Raw genomic sequence first — 20,158 nt, 5'->3', positions numbered from 1 at the left:
GTAGTATATCGTTACTCCACTTGGGAAGGGCTGGCCATGCCGAGCAATGGCTGACAACCAGAAACACCCGATCAGAGGCGGCTGTTGCCCTCGCCCACCTGTGGGAGATTGGTAGTGACCGATCAGAGGCGCGACGATTCGAGAAGAGGCGTGACCCAAATTTGCTTTCTTACCAGGGTTGAAGTCTGGGTCCGCTTCGGGGCAGGCTTAGAGAAGCCATCGCACTTTGTTAGTGCGTAGCCCCCTATGCGCCCCCATCCCATCCCCGTGGTACCTGGCGCCAAACGTCACAGCCCCCCCTTCCATGTGCAAACGCTGCCGGCTAGCGGGCACTGTGGGCTATGAAGCTTTTCAAAACCCCCCGTTGCACGTATAAAGTGGGCAAGGTATAGAGTTCTGGAGGGAATGGCGAACTTGGCCATGGCGGAGGGATGTGTCCTGTCGTGACGACACAGTAGCACATCTATCTTCAGCTGTAGCGAGTCCCCATAGGCAGCGGTCTTTACCTTGTGGCTGCATCCCGATGGTTGAGAATTTCCAGAAGGGATCTGCGTGGTGACTTGCTTTGGCAACAGAAGAAAAGTGTGACCAGCTACCATCTAGAGGGGCTGGTGATAGTAAAAATGTCTTTGATGGCACCACGACGAATTGGCGTACATATGTAGGTTAGGTGCCGTGTCGTGTCGTGTCATGTCACCCGTAGCGGGACCCTGGCAAAGATGCCTAACTCACATGTGTATGGCTGTAGGACTGTATGTAGGTTATGCAGGATGCCTGTATCGACAGCAAACACAATCAAACATCCTATTGACCAACCCATGTTCGGACGCGTCGAGCGAACAGCAGTCTGGCCACTAGCTGCCCCAAGGCGGCGGCGGATATACTTTGTATTGCTTTCCGTCTGAGGCGTTGCATTGCAGTTTGAGGCTTGCCAGCACACACGCTCTTGACGGTTGGGCGTTCCATGATGGACGTCGCCAACCTATGGCAGAATAACAAAGCGCTGGCCGTTTCCGTTTCCGTTTCCGTTTCCGTTTCCTTTTCCTTGGGCCGACCACGCCTCGGCAAAGTATATCCCACCACGCCAATGGATTCGCCATTCGATTGTCAAGACTTTTATTGTCGACACTATCAACGTCACAGTTTTGCTATGAGAAAGCTCTGGCTAGAACTCTAGACTCTACTCTGGCGTCAAGATTCTGGAAATGAAATTGCAGCTCCATCCAAGTGCAGAGGTCAAGCCAGGGGTTGGCCTACCTAGGCCATCAAGCCGGCGCCCCGCTACTCCGCGATTGGCTCATCAGATGGCTATCGTCGAATGTCACTTTGACAGAAAGAGCTCGCCTCTGCAGATGGGCACCCTCGGGATCACCTGCAGTGAGCAAAGAATGGGTGAGAGAGGGGAATCGTCAGAATCCTGTCACACCAATAGTGCGTATTTCTCGGGCGTTACGGCAGCGGGTCGACGCAGCGCATCCATAACCTAGCCAATATATTTAGCGATTGCAGCAATTGAGCTAGAGATCTACAATGCGCACGTCGGGGCTGAACTTGGACTGGCTTCGGACGAGGCAGCTTGCGAAGACAACCAACTGCTGGACCACCTCTCACGGTCTCTGATGATCAGACGGCACACAGCCCTGCCTGCTTCTCCTTTTCTTCTTGTCGGGCCGTGGGCAGGCAGGCAGTTCTGGGCAGGTGAGGATGGATATGAGAAGCAAGGGAGAGAGAGCGTGACAGACGACGCACAGATTCGTTCCATCTCAACCCCACCAGTCTAAAACCGCTGGCTTGCAAAGGTTGCAGGGACCTGGGGGCCCTCTTATTCGGATCGGAATCGGATCAAAAAGCTACTACGGAAAGAAAGAAACCAGAACCTAAAAACCGCACAAACGAATGGGAATTCGTACAGGTTGGCTTCGGGTGGACTTAACACATTATTACAGGCAGTACCACTGGTAGTGGGATGCAATTTCCTACATGGCTAGATGGGGATGGGGCAACCTGGAATAGAAATGGTCATCCCGGAATCGCATCATGGGTCTGCGTTTGCCAACTTGGGTCCAGAGGGAATTAGATCCGCGCCTTAAAATGCTTGGCAAATTAAATACCGGAGAGGTACCTGAACTGTTGTGGATCCCTACATCTTCATCTCCATCTCGTAAGTGTCGCTGGCGCAAAACTCTTAGAAGAAGAAGTCAGAAGAAGACCAAGAAAAACGAACAGACGTAATATCAGATTCACTTGGATGATCCCGGGTGGCGGTCCTCCCTGCTTCCGTATTTCATGTGAAGGAATTTAGAGTCCATGGCCCGCCCGCATGCTGATGATAGGTAACACCAGACACCCCCGGTAGAACAAACGAGTCAGGCCTAAGATTGTATAATTAGAATGAGTTTGCATGAGTTTCACCTAATAAAGAAACGAATGTCGTTGGTAATAAAGCATCCTATTCCTACTTCCCCATCCCTACTACCCGAGTCGCCAACTGTTACTGCTGTGGCTGCAAGACAATCTGCCAACCACTTTGCTGTCTTGACCGCGTCAAAGTGAACATGGAACCATACCATACGTGTGAATATTCCATCGAAGAGCAACGCAGACGCCATACCGTATATCCCTCCTATCCGCTACGCCGTAATCTTTGTTTCCTGCCGGTAATGATGGCTTCTTGCCTGGTATCAATATCTCTTGAAAGCCGTATCCCCATTACGCCTCACACAAAGCAAAACTGTCTGTACAGTGACATACTCGACCCCACGAGTACCCTTTTATCTTCTAGGTCTGCTGGATCCGCGATCACCGTTGACTTTAGCTGATCCAGGTCTTCGCCCCATCCTATGAGACTTTTCAGCAGTCGATCGGCTTTTCCGTCCGAACAATGTTGACCACGCCCGGAAAGGCGCCCCACAAACGGCTATCGCGGTCTGTAATGGGAGCGCGAGCATGGCCACCATTCTTTCCGCTAGCCAGTGGCCTAGGTCCGCCTGGGCAGCACTGTGCTTAGCTGCAACTGCGGCTAGGGCTATAGCGTCGTTCATCTTATGTTCAAGGCACTCCACGCGGCGGTCCGTTGCATTGGCAAGGAGCGCCAGCTTCTTTTCGTATCGACGAACAGCGCGGTTCAAGGCATCCAACTCCGGCTGCGTGTTTTCCCTCATGCAGCGTGCAACCATGGCTTCCACGGCCCGGTTGTTGTCTGAAGCATCAATGCGCACACTATTCGCTGAAGAAACATTCACAGCTGCTGCTGCTGCACGTGATTCTAGCTCATCCAGTCGCCCGTAGAGATTCTCGATCTGTTGGTCTCGCAGCCTCTTGGCCAGATAAGGGTTCGTACCAACCAGTCGTTGCATGCGTAAGGTACGATTCTGAAGCAGCTTGATCAGAAGGCTCACCGGGCGGACCTCGGCTGCGATTAAGAAGATGCATAGGTTATAGTTAGACACGAGATCCTCTGATCCCCGCGTCAATTGGCATCGAATGGCATGCAATAGTAAGGCCCCTAACACGGGAAAAACGAAGCACCCTGTCAAGGCAAGCACTTCGTGGGTGTACAGTTCTCGTGATGCAGACTCTCGACGCTTCTTCCACTGCTTCTGTGCTGCATCCGTAAATTGATCGTCTGGGGGCTGGCCGTCGGCTGCATCCCCGTCCTTCTCGTCTTCCTCCGGGGCATGTTCCAGAGCCGTGGTAGCAGAGTCCGTGACCGAAGGTTCGACCTCAGTGTCCGACTCAAACACATGCTCGGCCATGGCTGCATCCTTCAAAAGTCGTATCTCCTGCGCAGCATGGTACCAGTCCCAAGGCTGCGTGACCGACCAATGTAGAAAATTAGCAGCAAGACCAAGGAGTATGACATCGGTTAGGAAGGCACTCCCGTTCTGGAAGAGTATGCCGCCCACGGCAGGCAACAAGGCCAGAACGAGCGGTATCATAGCATACCGAGCACGCTCCGCTGATTGCTTCTTCTCCTTGTCTGAGGCCCATACGTCTTCGACATTGTGACCAAATGTATGCCTTGGCATCGTTCAAGCTGAAATCGGAAAAGTTCGAGCTTTGCCGCCGGATATCGCTAAAGGGATCTCCCGTAGGACTGTTCAATATCGGTCGGCGACGTAAGTGAGCGGACTCGTCGACAGTCACAGCACGCCTTATGCCATAGCCAGGTGGCCCGCTACCGGGAGAGTGCGATGGACGACCTGCAGTATGTGCAGCCGCAGGCATTGGCGCATTGTCATCTGCCATGGCCGACGTGAAGAACAAACCGCACGAGCGCATAGCCGGTCGGATTTTAGAATCACGAAGGGATGCGAGACGGGCCGACGCGAGAAAGAAAGCCGGGTTAAAGTCGTGCGCATACGAGTATAGTAATGATGTGGTCGAGTCGGGATATCAGAGTGGCATGTATGTACGAGGCCAGCTCTAACCAAGCTGAAAATGAGGGGGGCCGCGAGCTAGCTCTGCGAGGAAAGATGGCATGGAGAATGGTCTTTTCTCTTTCCTGTACGGCAGGTGTTTTGGTCAAGAATGGTCGAAGTGTCGGAGGCGGGAAGAGACAGTTGATGAGAGAGTTAGCTAATGCCCAGCCGGTTCTCAGCTGCCACATACACTAGGATCGATACACTACCTGCCTCCCTTAAAACTAAGAAATCTTCGTTTTCGTACTTCCCGTACAAGTACTCACACATGGCGTTCTTGCCCAAATTATTACGGAGGTAAGAAACAAAGTACATTCTACCAGCCGTAAATAGAGGGGCATTAGATATTTAGGTCGAGTAAACACAACATCAAGTAGGTCATCATCATCCATCACATCAGACCAGACTGGGCACTCCAACTTGAAGTAGGCACCACGCCTACAAGGACACATGTACTACATTATATATCAATATATATTTATACATGACAATTATAATGTGCAATTGATTAATCTGCAGGCAAAGGGTTCAATATCGACTTGTTCTATAACCCATGACCCCTTCCCCATGAAATCCACTAACCACCCACAAGCCATAAGCATGATGACAGCACTACCAGAGAGCTGTAGCGGGGCGCCCCCAGAAAACGGCACTTCACGATGGGGATTGCCTGTGAACCTAGGAGGTAGGTAACCAGTCAAGCCTAACGTCGATCCGCGTGTCCGCTGTCTTGTCTTCAATAGCAATGCCGCCAGGCATGTAATGTACCACCAAAAGCCACTCTGTCAGGACCCCTTTCAGTTGACATATACCACAGATTTTCCAGCTGCATATACATACTAGTGAGCTTAGACTAACTGGCGAGCTCACTATATTAGAATACAGTAAGACTTAAAACCCTAGGACAGTTAGCTTTTAATTAAGATTAGTTTTAATATTAAAACATTATTAAAACGCGTAAATTACTGTTTAACGCGTTATATATATTTAAGTTATATTATAATTTTCATTATATTTAATAATAGTTATATTATATTTACGTTTATTTTTTAATTAATATAAAAAATAAAGATGTTTTTTCACTATAAAGTAAATTAACAGCGGTATAATAAACGTAACATATATAAAAAGTGTGTTTTTAAGCGTATAATAACTTTAATTAATCGCTTAAACATTTTTTTTATTAAATTTATTATTATATAATTTTAAAATATATTAAAAATAACTAGTAAAATATTAATTTATTTATAGTTTTAAATAATAAAATAATATAAGCTTAGTATAAAATTATATTATTATATTAAGAAATTAAATCTATTAATAAAATTAAAAGATTTATTAATTTTTATATATATTATATTATTATAAAAAAGGGATTTATAATATATAAAGCTACTTTATAAAAGATAATTAATAAAATCTTAAAAATTAATTTTATAGGCCTATTTATAATATAATAAAAAATTAGTTTTAAAAAAATTAATTTTAACTTTATAACTTTAAAGCTTTATTAAAGAATATAAATAAAAATTTAATTATTAATTAAGTTTAATTAATAAAAAATTAAGTTAACGAGTTAAATTATTATTATAATTAAAATAAAGTATATAAGTATTCGATTAACGTGGTAAGTTTTAAAAGGCGAGGGTTTAAAGCTTTAAATTTCGCATTTATTTATTAAGTTTACTTTATATTATATATATAAGTCTTTAATGTTTAAACGTATATTAGGGTTTTTTTAAATATAAGCTTATTATATAAGGTATATAAGGCTTTTTTAACTTTAATATATTTCTATTTAATATTAAATTATATTATAACGTGTTATTATATTAAATTAATTACTTACACGCTTTTTTAACGATATATTATAATATATTTTTAAGCTCTTATATTTAATAATTAAATCGTAATCCTTTATTTTCGTACGGCTTTATTAAAGTTATAAAGTATATTATCGTGTTTTTTTAAACGCCTTTTAACGCTTTTAATTCATTATTTAATATAATTAACTTATTAAAATCTTTAAACTTATTAATAACGAGTAAAGAATAGTAGGATATTATATAAAAGGTTTTTTTTAACCTCTTAAACGTAGTATTAAAAGTATTTCTCACTTTTTTATATTAATTAATAATATATTTAAATAGGTTTTAAATCTTGTTATTTTAAAACTAAAATTAAACTTAGTTTAAATAAATAACTTTTAAGCTTATTTTATTTCTAAACTATATTATAAAAATATTTCTATAAGTTAATAGATTATTTTAAATTATATTAAGTAATACGTAATTAATATTTATTAAACTTTTTAATAAAGTAATCACTTTATTAAATATATTTATCGATTCGAGATAATTTTTAAGTATATAGCCGGTTTTATTATATCGTTAATAACGTATATTTACGTATTTATTAAAGCTTTTTAAATTATTATTACTACGGTTATATTTTTTATTACCTCGTTAAAAAGCGACTATATTATTATAAATATTAACGTAATAAAAAAGCTTTAATCTTTTAATCTTTAAATAATAATAATTAAAAAAGCTATTTTTAAACTTATTATAAAACTATTATAATTTCGGCTTATAATTAAATTAATATTATAAAAAGCTTTTTTATTTCTTTTAACGTTATTTAGAAATTAAAGTATTATAATATATTCTTTTAATTTATTACTATTTTAAAAAAAGCTTATACTTATAAATAAAGTTATTAAATAATAATACATATATAATAAGGTCGCTTTTCTAATTCGATATTAAAATTTAGTTTTTTATAAAACTTATTTAAATAACGACTTCTTTTATAATAAACGATTATTATTCGTGATTTATTAATATAATAATCGATTAATTCTAACTTCAATTAATTATTATTAATGATTATTAATTATTTTTTATTATAAAAGTAAATTAAAGTATTAAAATTATACTTAACTTATTTAATAACTTTATAAAAGTTATATTAAAATATAAGCTAATTAAAAACAATATTTAAGCTTTACTTTAGTTTTTTGTTAATAATAAAATTTTATTACTTTAAATTAAATCGATGATTAAACATAAACTTTAATAGTATTAAATTTAATAAAGTTTAAAATTAAATTTTTTTTAATTTTATTCTTATTTAATTTTAATATATTTAAGTTATAAAAATTATTTAATAATTGTTTTCGCTCTCGTTTAATAATATATAACGCTTTATTTTTTCTTTTATAAACTTTACTTAAAATAAGGTTTTATTTACTACGATCGGCGGGTTAGTCCCCCCGGGGTAGCACTTAAGGCGTAGAATTAAACAGAAATAACCGTTTAGTTATTTCCGAAGCTTTTACTTTATAGCGTAGTAGTTAGTTTAAACGCACTATAACATTATTATTAACTCGTAGCTTATATTTTTCTATAACGCTTTAATTTAATTATTAATAAGCGATTAATATAAGTATTTCTTTTAATTATTAACGATTAGCTAATTTTAAAAATAATTATATATTTAATAACGTAAAATTAATTAACTTAACTAAGTTATTATTAAATAGCTTTATCTCTTTTATTAATAATATTTTCTACTTTTAAATAAAATAACTTAAATACTACTTTTATTTTTTATAAAGCTATATTAAAACGTTATTTAAACGTAATTAAACGTTTTTAACCCTCTTTTTAAACTTTATTATATATTAAGTATTTTTTAAAAATTATATAACGTATCGAGTAAATACTCGTATATTTTTAATAAGGTTTTTTATTTATTAAATTCTTACGGCCTTTAAATAAAAGCATTTTTTAAAGCTTAAATTAAAAAGTAATATTAATTATTTTTATATAATAATATAAATAAATCTTTTTAACTTTATTATTTCTACTAATAAAAGGTCCTCGTATACGAAAGTCTACTTAATAATATTATTAAATAATTTTATAGTTATTTTTATTCTTTAAGGGTATTTAAAAACGTTTTTATATATAAAGATATATAATATTAACGGTTGTAATAACTTTTTCACTTTTTTAAAAGCTTTTATTATTTTAAATATAAAGAGGTGCTACTATATAAATATTTAACTAACGTGGTAAATTTTAAAAACCGAGGGTTTAAAGATTTAAGTTTTGTATTTATTTACTAAATCTATCTTATATTATCTATATAAGTCTTTAATATTTAAACGTATATTAATTTATTTCTTTTAAGTGTATAGTTATGATATATAATTACAAAGCCTTTTTTAACTTTAATATACTTTTATACCATATTAAACTATATTATAAAAATTTATTATATTAAATTATTTATTTATAAAATATATAGAAAATAATATTAAATCGATTTTAATAATTAAAAATTTAATACTATAATTAATATTAAATTAGCTTTTAATAGAAATTTAATTATAGCTATATTAAGCGTTATAGTATAACGAAAATATTAATAAGAATAACGCTTTTATTATTAAATAAACGATATTAAATTAATTAAAATACTTTAATAAGTATTTTTTAAATTAATCTTTTACCTTTTAATTAAAAGTTATTAATGGAAAATAAATTATATTTTCTATTTTATTGATTTAATTGAAATATAATTACTATAGTATTAAAACTTAATAAATATATAATAAGTTTATAATTTAATATTATATTATTATTTATACCTTCGCACTATATTTATCTCTTTTAACCTCTTAGTTTAATAGTTTTTAAAGTTTTTTTTATAAAAATATTAATAAATCCTTAAACAATATATAATAATAAAAGAGATATTATTCTCTTATTTTAGTTTTATTAGAAGCTTTATTAAAATATATAACGCTGCTTTTTTAAAAAAGCCTTAATGTTAAGTTTTAAAAAAGTAAGTTTAAACTTTTTATAATAAATGCTATTTATGTTTTAAAGCAATATTTAAACGTGTAATAAAAAAACGCCTTATTAATATAATAAGTAATAATATTTTAATTTATAAAATAAAAATAAAACTAATTAGTAAAAAAGATTTATATAATAAAATTATTAAAAATATTTATTGTTATATATCTCGTTTTTTTTTAATTAATTTAAAGATCTCGCGAATCTCGCGAAATCTCGTTAAAATCTCGAGATCCGTTACGTAATTTCTTTTTTATTTTAATTAATATTTATATATTTTTTAATATTTCTTAATTTATTTTATTACGAAAATATTATTATATTATATTTATATTAAGTATAAATTATTATTATAAATAAAACTATATACATTAACCGGCGGGGTTAAGCCGCGCTTAAAACCTTGTAAGCGCTTCGAGTTATTATAGTTCCGCCCCGGGGGTGGGTACTGGCCGTGTCGTCGGGTTAAGTCGTGATACTTTTTTAATTTTAATCTTATATTTAACCCTTTTAAGTAAACGTTTATTAATAAAAAATAATTAATAATATATATATTATTTTTATTATAAATTAAGTTTTTTAATAAGCTAGATTATTTAGTCTATACATTTTTAATAAATATATAAAGATTATTAATTTAATTTTTTTATTATTAAATTAAGAAATAATTTAATATCTTATTAATATAATTAATATAATAATAGTTAACGAACGAAAAAAACTAACGCCGCCGCGATTAAAATAAATTATAGCGAATTAAAAAAATCTTTAAGCTTAACGAATTTATAATAAATAACGCTATTAAATAATAGTTATAAAAATAAGAAAAAGAATTAAATTAAATAATAAAGGTTTATACGTATATAAATTAAGATATAATAATTAATAAAGAAGTATTAAATAAAAGATTTAAAAACATAGTTAAAAAAATAATAAATAACGATTTTATAAATTTATTAATTAATTAATAAAAGAAAAAAAGCGAGGAAGATTTTATTTTTTTAATAATATTAATTACCTTTTATTAATTAAAAAACTTAATTATAATAATGTAATTTTTATAAATATTAAAAAGTTAATAGCTTAATAATAAGCCTTTGTTTAAAATCGGTTTTATATTTAAAATATTAATATTATTACTTTAAAATAATTTTAATATTAATATAAAATATATTTTATATTAATATTAAAATTAATACGAGTAATAATAATTATAAGTATAAAAAAGCGGTTTTATTTAAGCTTTTTTTATTTATTATTTTATAATAAACTTAATTAATTAATAATTAAACGTAAATAATATTAATAAAACGTAATAAAATAATAAAAATTAACGTATTTTAATCTTATATATAATTAATTTTAACTTTAATTTTAATAACTTATAAACATTATTAATATAATAATTAATATAAAGTAATTTTATATTAAAGTATAATAAAATATAATATTTTTAATATAAAATTTATACTATTTATTAAAGTTAATTATCTTAAGGTTTTAAAGTATATTAAAGTTTTAAGTCTCATTATATTCTAATATAGTGAGCTTACTAATTAATCTAAGCTCACTAGTAAGTATATATACATATATATATATATATATGCTCTAATTGTCTTGACTAAACCATTTCAGTATAAACTCGCCTAAATAACTGAGATTGCTTTAACGGCACCGTAAATGCACTGTACACAATCGGCAGTCGCCTCTCGTTTTCTGCTGCTATGTGAATATCACAGGCACAAGGCTCAGGGTCAATGATGACCCTCGTCTGGGAAGGCACTACAGCGCCTCGCCGCTCTTGATATGGTTCAAACATGTGCAAACCAAGGAGCGACTTATTTGCCTGCGATCGAAATAAGTTTGACTGACCGGAGAGGCAGGCTACTTGTACGACATACGACTACAGGGGCAACGGGTTTGACTAGTCCAGCCTTCCCAACTTCACGCCGGTGTACATCAGAGGAGATTGAGCCTCAAGGAGCTGTCTCAAGTTCCCAACCAGTACGGAGTACCACTACACACTACAAAACAGCCTCAATATTTCGCAAGATCAGATGAACCAGGCGTTTGATGGTATTAAGGCTTCAAGCCCTGCAGTGCCAAGTGTGTCAATAACGATACACATGTTGCCACTGCTTGCTGCGCCAAATGACCCAGACCCCACGACACAACACACAATGAGACAAACGAAATAGTTGTCAGGACACCGGAATACTGCAAACAAAGGCATTGCAAATGCGAAGTGCGTTAGACCTGAAGGAATCACGCACGCAGTTACAGCGCAATGAACCAATCGCTTGTTCCGATCGCTAAAAGGCTCGCACCCCTCGTTGATGTTCTTTTCAACAGAAGAGCAAATATACGACCCATACCCACGGCCAGGCGGGACCTTATTTCTTGCCTCAAGCGAGGGTATTCGCGGCATCGTTTCAACACTGCAGCCGCATGGTATGTATGATTCATGCCGTCAATACTCCGTATATACCTACTTGAATAGTCATTCCATTCAACCATGGCACGCGGTTGAATTGAAATCCGAATGTGCCGCCCGTCAAACTCGTAGCACTACTTCCAACTCATCAGCAATGCAGAGAAGGACAGAGCGGCATATAGTGGGTAGATTGAAACGGCAGCAATGACTTGCAATCAATGGCAAATGGGTTTCCTTGATTACCTGTCCATGCGGTTGATGCACAGACACGATGAGGCGTACGAGATGGCCGAAAGCGGGTAACTAACAACGCGAGCAACAATCAGTTTGCCAAACACCCAGGAAAGAAAAGACATACGAATTCAATGTCTGCGCGTCACGACTACAACCACCTACCTACCCATAGTATCAGAAAGTCAAGTGTGGACTTACTTACATGTACTGAAGCATGGTGCACTCAGCTTGACCAAGATCACTGATCGATACACTTCGATGCTCGTATCAGAGAGATGTTTCGTATCTACATACGTAACAGGTATCAAAGGTTCTTAAATGGAATTGTGACGATGACGACGATAGATTGACTGATATGCGCAATGTCGGCTTAAGTAATCGTAAATTGTACCTTGCAGGTGGATGCGAGTGGTTCCTGACCCAGTCGCATCTCCCCAACCACTTACCCGGGTCACTTGGGTGGTGCTTTTAGAGTCTGTAGCGCAGTCGACTGGTAAGAAAGAAGAAGAAGATCCTCTTTGATATCGATCCACCATCAGGCTGCTACTACTCAAACATGGAAAGTGACAGGACCAACCCTCGGCCTTCTCACGGTTGGGTGCCTCAGCTGAGCAGAGTTTGGGTGACCGGCCGCGGGAACAGAAAGAAGGCAGGGGAAATTCCTGCCACGGGGCAATAAATACCAAGTATGCAATTTAAAGCCCTGTTCTTGGTCACATTTCCGGGCTTGAGAATGATGCCTTAGGTCGGCGAGTAGTCGTTGAAAGAGACACCAAGACCTACTTATACGAGACGTGTGCGCAGAGCTGAAAGGACCCGGCATTGACATTCTCGGCGATGCCTACTAAACCCCGAGTCGAGCAATAAGAAGAGCGGACGGCGTGAATCGACCAGAGACTCAAGCACTGCCTCTTCTGCAATTAACAGCAGCCCCAACAGCAACAAACGACCGCCCCAGTGTCACTCTGAGGACGCCCATTTGTTAGTCTGGAACACGGCTTGACCGGGTGACGCAGGTGTATCAGGCCTACCATCCCCCAATTGAAGGAACCCATCACCTTACATATCGGAGCTCAACACACCGGCGACGCCAACGGCTTCTTGGTCTGTCTCACTTGCTAAGTACATGCTCTACCTAACCTGTAGTAGGTAGTGCTTGTTAGTGAGGCTGGAAAAGCCGATAGCCCTATCATGAACGGCAAAGTCGGGCTTGGGTTGAAACTGGACACCAACCGGAATCCTCAGAAGGAGAAAGAAAAAAAAGAACCAATCAACCGGCGACACAGACACGATCAAACCCCTTCGAATACCCCTACTTACATACTTTACTTAAGCCTTGGTTGATTGATTACTTACCTCTTTATTGATTGACTATTATCAACCGGGTTCCTGGACGAATGCATTGAAGAGTTAAAGAAAGCGAGAGGGAGAAAAGCAGTGGTCCCCTCCGGGTCGTGGACAGCGACTAGGTAATTTCCCAGTGCCTAACATTATGCTGCATTTGGCTAGCAGGTGCAGGGAGCATCTCGCGACCCCTGACTGCCGGCTTTACTACAACACCTTCTCAATCCACCACCACCAGCACCACCATCCAACCAGGACTATCGGGTCGACGAAGAGCGACTTGCTCGCAAACGCCCACCCAGTCCAAGGCCTGCATCCTGATTTCGACGCCGATAACGCCGGTTTCGCGTCGAGACTGTACGCCTTTAGTCTTAATATCGGCTCAGTACCCAAGCAGCAATTGGCCGAGCCCCAACGGTTACCCTGGTGGCTTGTCCAACAACTCGCCCAGCCCAGTTGCCCAAGATTTATCAACGACACCTTCACTTTATCAATTGCGTAGTCCCGACTCCAATTGCCGAAACGCGGGCCAGCCAAGACGCCGCCGTGCTCGCGTGCTTTATCGCCTGGCCGCCTGTTCGGCTGCTGCGAGTAGCTTTTTCAAACGGCTTCACACGCCAACCTTCCATCAACGAGTTTGTCACCGCCCGCCCTAGATGTACGGAAACAGCAACAGCAACAGCATTTACGCCGAGACGCCGACAAGTCTGAAGCATCTTTTGATCCGATTAATACTACTTTCACCCAGGAAGAAGCTGTAACCACCCAAGACCGTCCCCAGCAACCACAACAGGCCTCTCCACGCCAACCACCGCGCAGAAATCTTTTGGCAAGGGCACCCTTGTACACGGCAGAACCATCAACCCAACCTAATCACCAACAACGGTTTATTGGGCGGCCAGCTGCTGCGCGTCTGTGGAATCCCACCAATTCGACTCCGAGACCACCGCCGCGAAAGCAATCATCACGAAGACGTCGCGCCTCAACTCCACCGCCCCCGAACGTTCCACTTCACCATCCCGTGATAGACGACACTGTGGACCCTAAAGACCTTATCGGCACAGGTGCAGGCAACTATCCGCTGCTCACTCTCCCACAACAGAGACAGAACAAGCATCCAGCTGCGACACGCGCGAGCCTTCAAATTGAAGGGCGAGCCAGCGGCGATCATCGCATCAGCTTACCCCGGTCGCTACGACATTCCTTCGACGGAAAGCCTGGGCTACAGCCGCCTCCTAACCAAGAAGCCGAGGCAGGCCCTTCTTACCAACGGCCTCGAGGCGACAGTAGGTCCAAGGTCAGCGGCCTTCGGAAGCGCGGCCAAAGCGTGACATCCCGGGCTCGAGCCATCAGCTTCGGTTTGGTTCGCCAGGACCGGCAGGAAGACGCTCGTAAGACGGATAAAGGGAAAAGCAAAGCGATCATGGCGCCATCAGACATCGAGGAAGGGGGACGCTCTTTCTCCAAGGACCTAGAGCGAGGACCGGATTCGCTGGCCCCGCGCCGGAGCCATGACAACGTCTCATTGCCAGACGGTCTTGGGTCGCCCATCTCTTCTACCGACTCATCCATAATGGGCGACCCTGATCAGCCTGACATGGGAGAAGAATGGGGACCTCAGCACCCTTGCTTTCCTCACCTGAATCCTCATGTTCCTATGGACTCCCCCGAATATGCCGCCACGCGTGTTATTCGAATCAGGAGGGATTGGCTCCTAGAAGGCGACCTCGCTCCTACCTTTTCTAACTTGTACCCGAGATTCTGGATCCCGCCGGCATCACGGAACAAGAATTTCGTCGGGTCATTGAGAAACTGAATCACGAATTGGTACCCATCTTCAATCCTTATTACTGGCGTAACATTGTCGATGGTGTTATGGGCTTGGTGACTGGCTGGATCTGGGACGACCTGGGTCTCACCTACACCAAATCCAGACTCAAGACTTTGGAATTGTGGATCGAGAAATGGAACAGCGAGATGGAAAAGGCCATTGGTACCGAAGATCCAGCAATGGCCCCCAAGATTGTCCCTTTGCGGAGAACTGGGTACATGAATGTAGGTTTTGATGTCCTCGGCCAGCTGCATTTTCGTCGGATACTGATCTCTCTATTAGCTTGACATCCAAATCCCTGATCCAGAAATTGCTCCTGCTGTTACTGCCAGTCAACCAAACTCGCGGTCTGGTTTGCCGGCTGAACCAGAGGTAGCCGTCACAGCTGAACACACTCGAGATGCCCAGCCGTGATGTCTAATCGCAGTCCGAACTCACGTCCGATTTCTTTCTCCATTCCTCTTACTGTTTTAATGCTACATATTACATATGTACGATTCATGATGATACCCCTACCTTGACACCCGTGGGTCATGTAACCTATCGACCGATCTTCCTGAAAAGATCCTAATCAATCTGATTTTCTTGTTACTGGCAGCACCGTACTGCTTATGCGCATGGCGAGGCGTCTTTTGGGATTTTCTTGCTTCGTTTTAGGGGTAGACTCACGTGTCAGCATTCATTGGGTTCGTTCTTATGAGAAAGACAGGTCAATTTTCCCAGTCCTGTCTTCGCAGATTCAGCGCATTGGCGGCATAGGAGCTAGAGATAGATGGTAACAGCATAGCATTGTCCCCGACAAGAAACAAAGAAAATCCAAAAAGAAGGAGCTTGTCACTGCATGTTGAATTGCTGATGGTGACTACGCTGGTTTGCTGCCTCTCGACTAAGCCACTTTTTCACCTTTAGTTGCAGGGAATTGTATGGTTTGAAGGGGCTTTACGTGCTATGCTTGCTGTGACGAGATTCTGTACCCGACATAGATGTACCTTTCTCAGCTTGTGTATGTAGGTACCTATTCAGGCACTCTTATATGCAGGCAGCTAGCCAGCCTGGTCGTTCCTACCCAAAGGAGGTGCACCATTCCTGACTTCCTGACCAGTCGGTCTTTTCAAGGTGGAGGAGTAACATGCTTTTTTACATCGAAATAACCTAAGCACCTCGTCACCTATATATATGAGTTCACCGTCGTAATACTGGAGTCGTACCAATAAATATTTATCTGTTCATATCAACATTCGTTTCCATAGCTCAAGCAACATTCACAAAGTACAAACGCTGTTTTGTGCTTGACTATTTACACTCCTTCGATTTTATTCTATTATCCGAGCTGAGAGAACCCTGTAGGGTGCTCAACCACCTGTCACGCCGTCCGGCTAGTGCCTGGCTGCCTGCAATGCCACAGTCCCGGAGAATTACTCCTCCTCATCCCCACCTCTTCACCTGCACATTTTGCTGGCACCTCTCGCGGGGACCGCCACATGTCTTGGGTCGCTCGGCCCGACTCACCTGCGAGGCGTGCTACGACGCCATCATCGACTTGGCCATCTGCTGGGTGTGCGGCGAGATTGTGTGCCGCGGCGACGAGTGCGTCAGCCTCGGGTAGTGCTTTTGGCATCGCGCTTGCTACGGTTGTCTATTGTGCGGGAGCCGGCGGATAACTCAGGGCACGCGGGTCGCGGAGCTTTTCCCCCACGATGAAGAGGGGCGGCAACAGCCAAGCGAGGTAGAGGAGGGGGAGGAAGGCTGGGATATCTGGGACGTGGAGCACTTCCGGGCGAAGGAGATCCTGGACATCCCGCTCTGCGCCAACTGCGTCGTCGAGGTCGAGATGGACTCGCTCGACCGCAAGACGGTCGTGCAGAAGGCGCTGCGGCGGACGGACAAGATCGATGGCGGGCTGAACCGGAAGAGGTGGGAGAGGAAAGAGGGCACGATCGGTCGCTCGGTGACGGGGCAGATCAAGAGGGTGCCGAGCAAGATGGCCAGAGTCTCCGAGGAGCCCTCGAGTACTCGCACACGGCCGCGTTCCCACAGGATCAATGTGGCCGACGGGGCTGCATCTGGCGGATCGGTCGACAGTGACCAAGGCGACTGCGTCGTGCCGCTCGACTCGACAATCTATATTTCGATCCTCGATCCGATGGGCGAGCCGGCCTTCAAGCCTAGTCCTACAAAGCCCATTCCAAAGTGGATGCAACGCTCATCACCCCAGCATCGGGTGCAACGCCTGGCAGAGCCCCGTCCGGTCTCTATAGTGGACGACCACTTTCAGGACGTGACATCGGCATCTGCCAAATCTCCCCGCTCTTCCTGGACCACCCAGAACTGTCTGTCCCACAACTCCATCTCCGCCTCCACCCCGACCTCGAACACCACCTCAGCGTTCGCATCCTCGGTATACCCGAACTTCAGCAAATAAAGCACGGGTGCCGGTGTATGAAGACATAGCCCAGACATCCCTTACGGTACCGACACATAGCACCTCTTTCGTAACGTCCCCGCCCCTGAAGCGTCCGTCTTCCCGCGTTGTAGCACAGACAGTATCTGAAGCTGTACCCTCCACATATTACTCTCATAAAGGAACCGCTCACGACCAGTACCCAGACTTATTCCTCCCATCGCAGCTATCTCAAGCGCGTGGTGGTGCCAGTCGTGATACCCACGGGCCCATCACTACTGTGAGCTATCATGTTCCACCCCCGTCTAGACGAACCCAGACCCCAAGCTCCGAGCCGGGCACCGGCAATGATGGCAGAGAAGGCAGCCCGCGCAGCAGCAGCCGCTCACGAACACCCATCGGGAACATCCTACACCGCTCGTCCTCCCCGCTCGCCGAGGCCGTCATCTCGGGCCTCCAGCGCATCATGTCCCGGTCACGTACGCCGCCGCCCCAGAGCAAGGAGTACCTGAACCTCTACAGGCCGACCACAGCCACCGGGTCCCGGAGCCCCGGGGCTAAAGCCGACATCAGAGATAGCAGCCCAAGCATCGGCGTCGCAGGCAGGAAGAGGGCGAGGAGGGTGGAGAGGGAAGAGTTTGACCACATGATCCGGGGTCAGGTCCTCGACGCCCAGGACGATGGCGGTCGAGAGGATGAGGTGAGCGGCAGCGGCGGGAGGCAGTTGAAGACGAAGAGAAAAGAGTAGTCTGCAGGTGGAGTTAAGAAAATTGTTTACCAGGGGCGCGACATGATTGTGGTCCCTTGTGGCAAACCATTACACCATTAAATCAGTATGTATGATACAAAGTTGCCTGGCGGAGGAAGTGGAACATGCATCCTAGCACTCTCTTGTCGGTGGTCTGTTTAGAAACGGGGAAAATTGACAGAAATAAATGAGTAGTTTCAATAGCAGTATTAGTATGAAACCCCAGGCCCTTCCTTGCATTGGATTCGTTTGGCTCTAGGGATCTGATGTGAATCTATTTTACGAGGCAGCTCTTTGCTGACCAACGGGCTTGCAAAGACCTCATCTTCGGCCCGCCCCTATTGAGTCGCTGACGAGACTGGGAGCAATGACGTCTTAACAAACCGCGTTAGGAATGGCCCCCAGAAGTCCCGAAATCCTCTGTACGGCGTCACGTCCCGCCTTTGTTGCGTCCTCAACCCTCCCCCAAAGGCGAAGCAGTCTCTCCAGACGGAACATGCCTAGTAAGGGCTTGGTGGCGTAACAACTGTGTAGGTATTCACGGAGCTTAACGGCACGCGCTATCTTGGCCACAGCGCCATTGAGCGTCCGGACAAAGCCCGTCATGGTCGGCATCATCAACTGAGCCGGATACGGGATCGAGCCCGAGTCCCAGATCACGCCCAACAATATAGTGGAACATACCACTGGGACAAAAGCCGACGCGCCAACACTGACTACAAATGGTATATCGGTATATGTCCTGTCAGGACTAACACTCCGGCCCTGCATAGGGTGGTCTGGTCTGACTAACTCTCATTTGCCCATGGATATGACGACCATAATGAAACAAACTACCCTTATATTTCAGATCTGCTTTGAAATACTGTAAGACACTCAGGGGGTCGAGGAACTTGGCGCTTTCTCTTGACACTCCTTTATACTCCATTCGTACTCGCTCAGAAAGGCCTTATAAGTTATCCGGGAAGCCCAAGAGTGGCATACTCCAAGGCGTATAACCCAGTACACCTGTATCCTGTCAAGTAGCCGAAAGAGCGATCTTGTGGCTTACTCGTACCTTCACTTCTCGTATTTAACTGACGATGCAAGGATGAAGTTCCATTGAGATGAGATCTATATCAAAAGACCCCTTTCTTCGAGTAGGGTTTCCCGGTTTAAGTCGGGTTTCCAGATTCTATTCTAATAATCTGCGGAGTAAAATCCCTTCGGATCTTGCCTACGTCATAAAGAGATGGCCTATCCATCACGGGCAACACGTGCTTTTGAAGAAGCAGAGCTTTGAAGGTCCAGCCACCTTGCGTATCATATCGCTCTAAAAGCGAGAGCGAGGTATCCCGGCTTGTTGACTTGGCAAGGAACCATGCCACTGAGAACTACATATAATTATCGCAAGGTCCACTTGGGTGACAGGTGGGGAGGATCGGGTGGTTCTCCGGAATGCGGGCGTAGTGGATAATGATCCTCTCCCACCTCAACCTCAACCATACTGTAGTGGGCAAATACGTTATCTCCGTTATAAGCTACCATTGTAGTTGGTGCAGCCATGCCGAGCCTATGTAGGTAGTAAGGGACTCCCTTGCCACGCGTCTGGAAGGCAGCGGCCGAATCTCGGGATCATAGATGGGCTCGACATGTGGGGAACCCAATGCGACAAACGTACAAATGCCGATTGGTCGAATCTCAACCCTCCAACATTGAAGTCTACCAACTACGCTGCGCACAAGTCAGCCGTAAACCGGCGGAAATGGCTGCCACTTGTCCTTGAAAATGCTTTGGTGCATAATGGATTTGTCAATGAGGGTGGCGCTAAACTCGGGCTCGCCCAATTTATCCCTCTGCGTCTCCTTGTCATTGACGACACACGAGCGAGTCGCCAA

General features: G+C 41.9%; 3 protein-coding genes across 3 annotated transcripts; 2 read left to right on the top strand and 1 right to left on the bottom strand.

Annotated features, from left to right (window-relative positions):
- Window positions 1-2,771: 2,771 nt before the first annotated feature.
- On the bottom strand, window positions 2,772-4,028 carry PG994_011690 (uncharacterized protein; the record flags this gene model as incomplete). The annotated part of the gene is made up of 1 exon (XM_066863099.1): window positions 2,772-4,028. The coding sequence occupies one exon, from the start codon at window positions 4,026-4,028 to the stop codon at window positions 2,772-2,774; it is 1,257 nt and encodes a 418-aa protein (XP_066712209.1).
- Window positions 4,029-13,957: 9,929 nt separating this feature from the next.
- On the top strand, window positions 13,958-15,546 carry PG994_011689 (uncharacterized protein; the record flags this gene model as incomplete). Its single annotated transcript, XM_066863098.1, has 4 exons — window positions 13,958-14,006; window positions 14,072-14,988; window positions 15,060-15,356; window positions 15,415-15,546. 4 exons carry the CDS (start codon window positions 13,958-13,960, stop codon window positions 15,544-15,546), a joined length of 1,395 nt encoding a protein of 464 aa, XP_066712208.1.
- A 982-nt stretch (window positions 15,547-16,528) lies between these two features.
- Window positions 16,529-18,281, top strand: PG994_011688 (uncharacterized protein; the record flags this gene model as incomplete). Its single annotated transcript, XM_066863097.1, has 3 exons — window positions 16,529-16,719; window positions 16,783-17,530; window positions 17,646-18,281. The coding sequence occupies 3 exons, from the start codon at window positions 16,529-16,531 to the stop codon at window positions 18,279-18,281; spliced, it is 1,575 nt and encodes a 524-aa protein (XP_066712207.1).
- Window positions 18,282-20,158: the final 1,877 nt, after the last annotated feature.

Source organism: Apiospora phragmitis, assembly GCF_038363925.1.
Source record: "Apiospora phragmitis strain CBS 135458 chromosome Unknown utg000010l:1.0-9815664.0:1.0-9183399.0, whole genome shotgun sequence".
NCBI lineage: Eukaryota > Fungi > Ascomycota > Sordariomycetes > Amphisphaeriales > Apiosporaceae > Apiospora > Apiospora phragmitis.
This window is presented reverse-complemented; position numbering and strand designations above follow the sequence as displayed.